At 28.6% G+C, this 12,500-nt stretch overlaps 1 protein-coding gene across 4 annotated transcripts in view; it reads right to left on the bottom strand.

Moving 5' to 3' along the window:
• LOC145296140 (protein PML-like) overlaps window positions 1-12,500 on the bottom strand; it is a 21,089-nt gene that overhangs the window by 8,261 nt on the left and 328 nt on the right. The window contains exons 2-3 of one of the 4 annotated variants that reach the window (XM_080142311.1): window positions 11,474-11,537; window positions 3,953-5,882 (exon numbers count right to left, since the gene is read on the bottom strand). The exons of 1 other annotated variant lie outside the window; for it this stretch is intronic. In XM_080142311.1, coding sequence (XP_079998437.1) covers window positions 3,978-5,855 — 1,878 coding nt within the window. In that variant the 5' untranslated portion in view covers window positions 5,856-5,882; window positions 11,474-11,537 and the 3' untranslated portion in view covers window positions 3,953-3,977. Of the gene's footprint in view, window positions 1-3,952; window positions 5,883-11,473; window positions 11,538-12,500 lie in introns of those variants that run through there. 2 more of the 4 variants (XM_080142313.1, XM_080142312.1) reach the window with 2 other exon arrangements.

Below are 12,500 nucleotides of genomic sequence, written 5' to 3'. Positions count from 1 at the left end.
CAAGTTTTTTTTTTTTAATATAGACCCACAGAATATTGTGATAAGTGTTTCAGTGTGAACAGGTATGGTATAATAAATTATGGGGTGTATCTATTTTATTTTTACTTTCATCATATTTTGCTTTGGTTTTGATACCCCCAAATTCGAAGCTATCTTTTACAACCCTTCCTTTTCATAACCTATCATACTTTCATAAATCAGAGTCCATTTCCTGTAGGCTTTTTTGAACCCTGTCAACGACGGGTACTTTTGCTAGTATATATATATATATATATATATATATATATATATATATATATATATATATATATATATATATATCCTTGATAGAGGGGAGATTAAAACTTGCCGCTATGGTTTCCAATGATCTGAAATAACGGCAAAGAGGTGTATCTTGTTGAATTCTGGAATGTTTCTGTCGAACTCGGGAATTTGGACGGAATTTTGAGGGAACACTTTATTTACTTCACGGGAGTAGCGTGCTCTTGTTCTGTCAGACATGACTAGATAGAGGTCCTAAGTAATTCCGCAAATGTATTTTCCGGTCGCCTACTCTGAGGATTGAACCTTCAACCTTTTACAATTGATTTTTTTCCAGCACTCTAAACACTGCGCCAAAGAGAGGAGATAGAACATATGAGAAAAATTAGGAATCAAGTCTCCCCTTACTGTTATTTTAGATCATTTGAAAGCATAGCAGCAATTTTAGTCTCCCCTTCATCATGGCCAGAGGGTTTGGGGAAATATATATACATACAGTTGCACTAAAAAGATCGTGCGCACTTGTCATTTTTGTTCAAAAACCGCAAATTTAAGCTAAATTTAAACAATGAATACCTCATTTGATTCGACTTTTATTTCTCTATAATTTTACTTGTTCATATTTGACTTTAAATTGAAATATCTTGGTGTTCACGTAAATTTAAACAAAAATAACTTTGAATTTCTAACAGTATGTTGTAGGTTTGTTTTTTTTTTAACTCCTTTTCCCAAACTTACCGTGTTTAACACTCATCTAGCCAAAACTCCTATGAATAATTTCCCCAACTTTTTATCTGTGCCTAAGCCTAAACGTAGATTCCATGAACAAAGTTTCTTTCTTAGAACTGCAAGCCTGTGGAACTCTCTTCCGATTACCTGCTTTCCAGCTGACTACAATCTGATCGTCTTCAAGTCCAATCTAAACAATTCCCCCTAAGTAATCAAATTTACAAAATTTCCACTACTTATGTTTACTACACTATAATACCATTGACTAATGTACACCCATTAATCATTATCCTCCAGTGGCTTCCGGCCTTGATAAGTGTTCATTTCTATATAAAGAAAACAAAATCGAACTTACACGTTTATCATAAAGTTTAATTTAACAATAAAGATATATCATTTTTTGTGTATTTTTTATGCGTGTGCCGTGTCGACACGCAAGAGAAAGATTAAGTCATTTAATGATTCATGAGATTTCTTGGAAATAAATGCTAAACTTTTAGAATCTGAATAGTCACGAGGACTTTATATATATATCCCTTCCCTCCCTTGTATATATATATATATATATATATATATATATATATATATATATATACCCCCTATGATTTTGACCTTAATAGGATTAAAAACGAAGACATTTCGTGCAAACGTAATATGCACAAACTGCAGCACAATATCTGAGATGTGTTATAGGCATATTACCTCTCCATTTTCTCGATAATCGTAGATTCCTACATTTTTTCTGCTGAGAGTTCCCTGTCAAAATCGGTTAAAATCAATGAAAGTAGTAAAATATTTTCTCTCTAATTAATTCCTCCTTCCCCCGCCATCCATTTACACTGTTGCAGGATCGTTCACAAGGGACAGTTACGAAGGAACATCGGTTTTGGTTTTCTGTACTTTGTAGTTGCTTAAAAAAGACGGGATTGGAATTTTACCGTGACTTTCCGTTCTATACCTCCTATTGGGTGAAACGCACCACGGAATTAACCAATAGCGACAAATATTGATTCTTATTCTACGCATACTTTTACGTTACTTAATTACCATTTTCCCCCAACATTTATACACTAAAAAACAATAGTTCTTTCAATTTTTTTTTATAAAATAAACATATGAAACATCATTTCCGTTTAATTTCGTTTTGTAGTTGCTTACAAAAAATGGAATAGAATTTTAACGTTCCTTTTCGGTCTATGCTTTATACTGGGTGACACGCACCATGAACTTAACCGAATCGAAGGGTTATTTATGGCATTTTTTTATCGCTTTTCGCTGTGTTTTTTGGTTTCTGTTTTTCCGAACATGTTCATCGCTTTTGCTCTTATTTTGCATTTTGTTTTTCCGATTACTTTTTTAAGGAAGTTTTACGTTTGTTCAATGGTTTTTTTTTTCAAATTTTTTTAAAGAAGTTCTTCATATAATATTTAGACGGAGTTCTTACTTCACTTATTAGGAAATAAAAGTCGTTATATTAGTTAGTTCCAGTAATGTGATAATTTTGTTCCATGATTGTGGCTGATGTGACAAAAGGTTCATTCTTAGGGAGATTAATCCAATAAGATTCGAGCGTTAATATTAGTTGCAAAAGCATATTTTTACTTTTGAATGTTTTCCCTTCAAAAACTTTCGTTACGTGCACAGAAAAGCTACCGTGGTTTGAGAGTGCTGACAATGGTCTTGTTGTCATACTGTAATCGGTAGAGAGCAGGTTTAAATGAGTTTGTGATAAATTGAAATATATTCTCCCACTGTGAAAATGTGTTGCAGAAACATAAATTACAAAAGATATGAAGGCACGGTAAAGGCTTGGAATTTTCTTCAATTTGGATTCACATCAAAGACGTAAGCCTTACTGGTACGAACAAAGCCTAATTTATGCCATAAGATGGAAACAATTGTATTTTTATTCTTTTATTTGTTTAATAAACATTAGAAAAATGATTCAACGAAAAAAACTATAAATGTTAGTAAAAAAAAGAAATTTCATTATTTTCTCACAGCAAATATACTGAAACAAAATATTTTAAAGTTTTTATATTTATTTTTAATAAAATATTTTTAAAACATCAATTATCCATCTTTTTTTCAAAACAAATAAACATTTAGTTTTGAAAAACATATAAACGTAAATATTTTTCTCATCGTTTTTCTAAATTGTAAAGAAGTTTGTGTGGAAAAAAAGAACAAATTCTGTCGAAATATTTATTATTTTCTGACAATAAATATATTTTTTAAATTATCATGTTGATTGGTCTGTATTTAGCCATTATTAAATTCTTTCCCACACGAAAATTTTTTCATATATATATATATATATATATATATATATATATATATATATATATATATATACAAAATTTTTTCATATATATATATATATATATATATATATACATATACATATATATATATATACAAAAAAATTTTCATATACATATATATATATATATACAAAATTTTTTCATATATATATATACCTGCGTGTATGTGATTAGAAATAATATACAAGTCAGGAAACAGAACATGCAACTTAATGACGTTTCTGAATTTTTAAGATGAGAATAAGTTATTCGTATTATTTGGATTCATCGGACTACTGTTCTCATCTAAAGTGTTATTTTTACAATCGAAAAATAAAATTTCGAATTATTTAGGACCTATATCTGAACGAACAAGAGCCTGCTACACTCGTGAAGTAAATACAGGACTCCGCTCAAAATTCCGTCAAATTTCTGAGTCCGACAGAAACATTCCTCAATTTGACAAGATACACCTGAAGAAGGTCGGAAGTTACATCGACCGAAACGTTGCCAAGATGAGACCAGTAATGTGAGAAATCCAAATAATAATAAAAAAAATATATTGAGATAATATGATTCAATGAAAACAAGTGAAAAATGTTAAAAAAAAAAAAAGAATCTTATTATTTTCTTACATGAAATTTATTGAGACATTAAAATATTTGAAAGATTTTACATTTATTTTCAATAAAATATTTTTAAAACTTCAATTATCCATTTTCCATCATTTTTAAAACAAATAAGCATTTTATTTTTGAAAACAAACAAAAACGAAGATTTTTCAGAGTTTTTCTTTAAACTGTAAAGAAGTTTGTGTGGAACAAAAGAAAAAATTCCGTTGTGATTACAATAAAATCCTCCAAATTCTGTCCAACTAAAATCAAAAAAATTTTTTTCTTTTTCAAACGAATCAATTTTTTCACCTTCCGAATTGAAACAAAACATTTCAGAACGATCCCAACTTGAACCCCAAAATTTCCCACTGGAAAAATCAACACGGATTCGTGGACAAAGTTCTGACTTACCCATTCCTTTATTTGTTATTGTTTTAATTTCTATGCCTTCTTTTGTAAAATGATGAATTCCGAAATCAAAATCACAAGTAAAAATTGTTTCGTTTTTTACACACACGGAATAAAATTCGCTTGTTGTTGGAACGATTTTCTGTATTTGTAAAAATGGATCATTTTCAATTCTTTTCAAAAAAATTAGTTTATTTTCTCCAGTTCCACACACAACAAATTCTTCACATGAAATTGAAAACATGTCAACAGGTACGAAGTTTTGATTTTCTTTATCAGACAAAAGAAATTCACTCACAAATTGTCCGATTTCACTCATTTCAATTATTGATTTATTTTCACAATCACACAAAAAAATGTGATCATCTTTTTCACTGATTAAAATAGTTCTGATTTCTCGCGATTTTGATCCAGGTAGAATCCACTGATTTTCTTTTACAAGTTCTTTTACAGGAATTGTTTTCCGAACACAAGACACTGATGGGATTTGTCTGCTGACCAATGGTTCCATCGCTTGATGCCACCAGTCAGGCAATGTGAAACAGAATTCACATGTTTTATTTGGTCGCATCGTTTTAAGATGCCGTGATGGAAGTCTTGATGTCAACAGTTTTAATCCACACAAGACCTCTCGGTCTTGGTGATCATCACGGAGCAAATGCTGTAAATTCAACAACCAAATTTCAACTTCTTTGAGAATTCTTGTATTTTTATCAAAAATATTCTGCCATTTTTTAACTTCTTCAGCCGTTTCTTGTCTTATCTTTTGACACAGATCCAAAGCATCCAACTTTGCATTTTCTACGATTTGTTCATATTTTATCCAAACATCCTGGCATTTAGATTCGCATTCAAGATTTAATTCATCCGTATATTTGAAAACATTTTCATTTGATGACTGTAAGAATTCCTTAAATTCATTCATTTCTTTCTCCAGGTTCGGGACTTGAGTTTTTATTTTTAACGTCTCCTCTTTCACTAATAACGGAGGCACGTTCATGCAGTTTATGTTCTTGGGGTCAGTCGAGTGAGACTTGTAACATGTGTTGCAATAACACATGTTACAATTGTTACAAAACAATTCTATGACTTTCTCGTGCAACAAACATTGTTTCTCCATCATCATTTCAATGGCGTCATCCCTCTTCATTTCGCCCAAGTTTTTAGAAATGTGTTCTTTATGAAGTTTATTATGGAACCGCAAGCAATTGGCACAAAACAGTTTTTCGCATTGGATGCACCAATATTCTCCTACTGATATGCTGTTATCTTCTATGCAAGTGTCGCATTGCCATTCGGGCAGTAATAATCGTTGGCGTTTAAATTCATTGGCCAAAATAGGTGAAAGGGTCAAACTTTTATAATTGTGAAATCTGTCACCACATTGCGGACATTTGCCTTCTGTCTCTTCATCTTCTAATGTGTTGGGGAAACATGATTTACACAAGCTATGAAGACATGGCAAAGTCTTGGAAGTTTCATTTAATTGGGATTCACATACAATACATTGGAAGAATGGTCGGTATTGATCAGACGCCATCGGTGAAGAATTAAGATGAAAACCAAACTGAAAAAAAAAATATTAACTAGATTATATATAATCTAAACTTTGATAAAAAAAATGTATTCAACCATAAGGTTTTTATTTTTTTCCACATACAACTGACACAACTTTAAATGATATCATTTATCAAATGACAAACAAAATGACGAACATAAATTTGAGTCATAACAAATAATATGCCTCCAATATTTATGCGTGTCATTGCATATAGAAAAGTAAATTTCTTATTTCCTTTTTTTTATTTCAAAGTGAACAGAAAAGAAAAAAATCTTAGGACAACAAATAATTTTATATTTTTTATCTAAAAATGAAAAACATAGTCGACCATAATTCAATATTTTAAAAAAGAAGGGAAAGTAAAATGTAGAAGTCTCATTTTATAACGTTCGTTCGTTTAAAATAAATAAGAACTGAAGAAATAAGTCAAAAAATAATTTATCGTTGAACATTTTTTGAAAACAATTAGCGTCCAATGTGCGACCTCACATGATTTCCATGAAATATAAATCGAAATTGAAACCGGATTTCACCAACTTTTCCATACAATAAACATTATTTTCCCCATCAACCAGATTTCGACTTTTGAAAGTCGCCCCACCCCTAACTAATCTATTTCTACCCCATTTCCACCCTAACTATTAATACAGTGTTGTCTCCGTGACTACCGTACACTCATTAACTCTAATCCTCGAATGGCCTTCGGGCCTTGATAGGTGAATACTCCCAAGTAAAAAAAAAATCCAAAGCATCCAACTTGATATTTTCTACGATCTGTAACTGGGGTCAGTCAAGTAACGCTTGTAACATGTGTTTCAATAACACATGTTACAAGTGTTACAAAACAATTCCACGGGGTTTTTTTTTAGCTGAAAATGATTTTAGGCGATAATCTGAATTTTCTTTTTTAAATTAACTACAAGTAAACATGCTTTTCCCATCAAATATAATACAATATCTTATTAAAATATAATAAAATGTGTTCTCAATATATAATTACACATTTCAATACAAAACCTATCGTAGTACATTGCCAGACACATAAAGTACCTTCGTGTAAACAATAAAAAGAAACGAATTTACACAGACAAAGTTACTATTATATAATAGTAATATACAAACTTTTAGCGCTTGTTACAATTAAAATTAAAAACAATGTATTATATACTAGTAGTAATATACAAACTTTTAGCGCTTGTTACAATTAAAATTAAAAACAATGTATTATATACTAGTAGTAATATACAAACTTTTAGCGCTTGTTACAATTAAAATTAAAAACAATGTATTATATACTAGTAGTAATATACAAACTTTTAGCGCTTGTTACAATTAATAAATTAAAAAATAAAAACAAAAATATGAAAAAAATTATAGATGAAAAACAATGTATATTTAAGGTTTTAGAATGGGGAATCATATTATAATCACATTATAATAAATATATTAATTATTAAAAAGTGTGATTCGATTTAATTAAAATATAAAATATTTTATTAAAATTCAATAAAAAACATTTTAGTAAAATACAATAACAATATTTTATTAGAATACAAAAGATATTTTATTAAAATTCCATTAAAAACGTTTTATTAAAATACAATAACAATATTTTATTAGAATACAAAAGATATTTTATTAAAATACGATAAAAAATATTTTATTAAAATACAATAAAAATATTTTATTAAAATACAAAAAATATTTTGTTAAAATACAATAAAAATATTTTATTAAAACAGGATAAAAAATATTTTATTAAAATACAATAAAAACATTTTATCAAATATAATAAAATATTTTATCAATCTATACTAAAATATATTTTATAAAAATAATAATTAAATATGCATTCATCAGAGGATTGCGAGATGTTCATATTATTTAGAATCTTCGGAATAATACGAAGATTCTAAATTATAAGAAAAACAATCCTCATCTAAAAAGAATTGCGAGATTTTTTGTTGTTTGTTTTTAAAACAGATGTGAGCGTTAATAAAAACCCCAGAAAACGTAAAATAAATCTAATTTGGACCCTAACACATCGTGCCCTTATGATTTGTTCCAAATCAAAATTAGATGAGGAATTGAAAAGAATTACGGATACTTTATCCAAAAATGGGTACCCCTTTGATGTGATTAGGTCAATTATTCAAAAGAAATTGGCCGAATTTTCTCGAATGAAAGAGAATATAGTAGCCAAATGTCCAATTTATCTTCGTCTGCCTTGGTTAGGTAGAGTAAGTGAGAAATTTGCCAAACAAATAAGTTCAGCAGTTCATGGATGCTATTTTGCTGCGAATGTGCGTGTTGTTTTCTCTACGAGAACTTTATTTCCATCTTCTCGAAAAGACGTTTTACCCCCCCCCCCACCATAAAAGTAATGTTATTTACAATTTTAAATGTGGTTGCGGTGCCAACTACTTGGGTCGAACGACATTAACATTAGATGGAAGAATTCAACAACATGTACCCAGTAAAATTAGGAATGGAACCTACCGGGCAACTGATGTCGTTACTAACACATACGGGTCTTCAATTACTGATCATTTGCTTAAAAACCCGTCTTGTGCAGCAAACTTTAGCACGGACTCTTTTACCATTATTAGTCGTGCTCATTCATTATACCATCTTAAGATCTTGGAGACTATTCACGTTCGACTCAGGAAACCTTCTCTTTGCAAGCAAAGAGAATGCCTCCTGGGGTTGAACGTGATTAATCTCTAGGGTATTCGTCCATAACGCCGTTTTATTTTAATCGTTTTCCCACTTTTTTTTTTTTTTTTTTTTTTCCCTGTAAATTTAATAAAACGCTATTTTAATCGCATTCATTCTTTATTTTAAAATAATTCCCTCAATACAGCTTTGAGAAGCGAGGGTCGAAACCGGTCAGCTGGCTCCCCATTTTTTTTTCTTTCCTCTCCTGCTCCCCCTTCATTCCCACCTTTTTGGAGAGAAGATATATATATATATATTTGTATATATACAAATTTACTTTTAATCATGAATCATAAAAGTCTTCCTTTCCTAATTGCAATATTTAAATCTTGTATCTCTAAACCAATTTATAAATGTATGTATGTATGTTTGCATGTCTGCCTAAAACTTTTGACAGAGGTGACGGATTTTCACAAGATCAGTATCGTTTTGAAGCTAACCCCTTCAGAAGACAAACACCGAAACATTGGCTAAAAACATTAATTTCTTCACCCTCAACTAGGCACTTTTCTACAAGGAGGGGTCGCATTTTTTGCCGATATTTTCAAGTGATCCCCTCTTTTCGATTTCTAGCCTAAAGTTAAACTTATATCACTTCTGGTTTGGTGGTGGTCGAAATAGCAAAGACGTCACGTTTTTTTCACGCTCTTTTCCTCCTTTGCAGTACGGGTCTGAGCCTGCCTTCCTACTAACACTTTATTTTTTTTTTGCGCAACACAAACCTCCAAACACTCGGGCAATTTTTTTGAAAATACTTCATTGCGTTAATATTTTCTTAGAAAATAATACTTTTTCTGAATATAAAAATGTTTATAAGTATGTTTTAATAATATATTTTGTTGCTTTAATAGTTTTTACTGAAATATAGCAAAAATATTTTAATAGTATTTCATTGCACTAGAATAATTTCATGAAAACAATGTTATATTACTAAAACACTAAACACATTGTTGCATATTAGTTGTTCAAACTATTTTATTGCTTTAAAAGAATTTATTAAAATATAATGAAATATTTTTTAAATAAAATAAAAACATTTTATTAAAATATAAAAAATAATTTATTAAAATATAAAAATATTTTATTATAATATAACAAAAATATTTATACAAATATAAAAATGTTTTATTAAAAATATAAAAATATTTTATTAAAATATGAAAATATTTTATTAAAATACGAAAATATTTTATTATAATATAACAATTATAGTTTATAAAATACAATAAAAAAATATATTTTCCAAAAACAATAATATTTCATGAAAATAATAACAATGTTTGATTAAAATATAATTAAAATATTTTTGTTAAAATATAATAAAGAAAAGTCGTTTATATGTAATTCAAATTACGTGATCGTTCAGCGCAACAAGATACGAAAAACAAATGTTGTCAGTACACGATCGGTTTACAAAATATATACTTTTGGTTTTCGTTCTTTTTTCATTATAGAACTTGTATAGTTTTTTAACAGGTGATTCTGCAGTTTAATATTTCACAAAAATTCTGTTTACATTAGAAGGAGGCGCCACAACACCCCCAACCTTCCATCTCCCCTAGTGTAAACAAAATTCTTATGAAATATTAAACTGCAGAAGCACCTGTTAAAAAGCGTTTTCTTTTTTGTAAACCGTTCGTGTAAGTATTATTAACGTCCTAAATTATGATATGAAAAAATGAACAAATCTCTTAACAAAAAACAATACAGGTTTTCGGGGATGCTGACAAAAAAATATCACAGTAACATTTGCTTTAGAATATGAAGAAATTGCTAAATGACCAGAAAGAGGGTGCTCATTTTACGTTAAACTTATATTGAAAAGTGATCCCCATTTTTTGAAAGAGTAATTTCTTTATATCATGAAAGCTACCTATCTGCCCCAATTTAAATGTGATATTTGTTTTCAGCACCACCGAAAACCTTAAAAGTCGTCATTTTAAATTTTTTTGAGGAGTTCGAAAGACACTTGACATTGATCAGAAAAATTTTGCACAAAATAATTTTTTAAATTTATATCAACTATAAAATCAATGTCTATTTCAGATAAAATTGTGAAAAACAACAAACGCCTTAAAACGCTAAAATGTAAAAAAAAAAATACATCGGCTTGAGAATTTCTGAAGAATGCTTTTGTTTTTTTTATACGGATTTCAGAGTTAATCGAAATAGGCGAGTTAAGGGTTCCCATTCTACAATTGAAGTCAATATGTTGTTTCAAAATAAAATTCCGAAATAAAATCACTTCTTAAAAATCACTAAATAGCCACCCACCGTTTTTATTAATTGACAGAATTTCGCATCATTATGGAGTTAAAGCCCCCCCCCCCCCCAGCTCAAAAAAATTGTATTACTATCGTGATATCGTTCGGAATAACTTAATAGAGAAACAAAAAAATAATAATTTTTTGTATATACACCGGTTATAAAGTCCGGGTCCACTTTACAATATATGTATATATATGAAATATCCATATACATATATATATATATATATATATATATATATATATATATATATATATATATATATATATATACACATATATGTGTGTGTGAAATATATATATATATATATATATTGTTTAATATACATACGTGTGAAATATATATATATATGTGTGTGTGAAATATATATATATATATGTGATATATATATATGTGAAATATATATATATATATTTAACACAAGTATATATATATATGTGTGTGTGTGAAATATATATATACATATATATATATTTCACATATATATATATACATCTATAGAGAGATAGATAGATAGATACTACTTAAAAAATTAATCGATAGTGTTTATATTATTTTTAAAATAAAATTCTAAAAATAAATGCGATATTTTTAAATAAAATTTTACTTACATTTTATAGTCGTTAATAGAGTTTTATAAACTTCGAGAAGAAACACGTTTGGTTGGTTGAATTGCTGAATAAAAATGATAAAAGTAAAACAAGTTTAATAAAAATGTGTGACGTCACAGAAATTAAAAGCAATTTCATAAATAGATAATGAAACTGTTTTTTTTCTGCGAAATCTTTTTAACTTCCTAGAAAACACGCAGAGAAAATACTATTTAAATTCAATTTATATTTTAAAAAAAATGACTAAAATATTTTTTATTCTTAATTATTTTTAAAATGCTTAATTCATATATCTATATCTATACGATGAAAACTCATGTGATATTGTTATCTTTACTGCGTTTCTATCTATCTATCTATCTAGCTAGCTAGCACTATTATATAAGAGTAACTTTGTGGGTCAGTTAATTCGCTATTAATTCCATAAACGGCTGAGATGATTTTTTTAAATGCCACTACCGAAGCCAAAAATATAGGTTCACCCGAATTAGTTTTTATGATTCCGAAATGAAACGCTCTATTGTCATGATATGGCGGTTAGATTTTAACAACGTTTGAAGAAGGGTCACCATTTCGGTCGGTGCCCTTTTTGGGGCACCTCCGAAATTAGAGAGAGAACAAGAGTGCTGAAAAAGAACGGTTGTGGAAAAGAAAACATCGGTTATAATTAAGTGCGACGAGACTTTAGGATTCATGATGTTTTATAAACGTTTCCAATATATAGGGTACAAAGAGGATGGTATATTTCTTTGATAAAAGTTTTTACCCAGGGAAACTGGTCCGTCACGTGTTGATGCTTCTTAAAAAAATCGATATACATATATATATATATATATATATATATATATATATATATATATATATATGAAATATACATATATATGTGTGTGTGTGTGATATATACATATATATCTATATATATGAAATATACATATATATATATGTATGTGTGTGTTAGATATATATATATATGTGATATATATATATATATTATATTGTTTAATATACATATATATATGTAAGTGTG

Source organism: Euprymna scolopes, chromosome 16, assembly GCF_053919585.1.
Source record: "Euprymna scolopes isolate OS-2025 chromosome 16, ASM5391958v1, whole genome shotgun sequence".
Taxonomy (NCBI): domain Eukaryota; kingdom Metazoa; phylum Mollusca; class Cephalopoda; order Sepiida; family Sepiolidae; genus Euprymna; species Euprymna scolopes.
The sequence above is the reverse complement of the archived record's forward strand: the minus strand, read 5'-3'. Positions and strand labels throughout refer to the sequence as shown.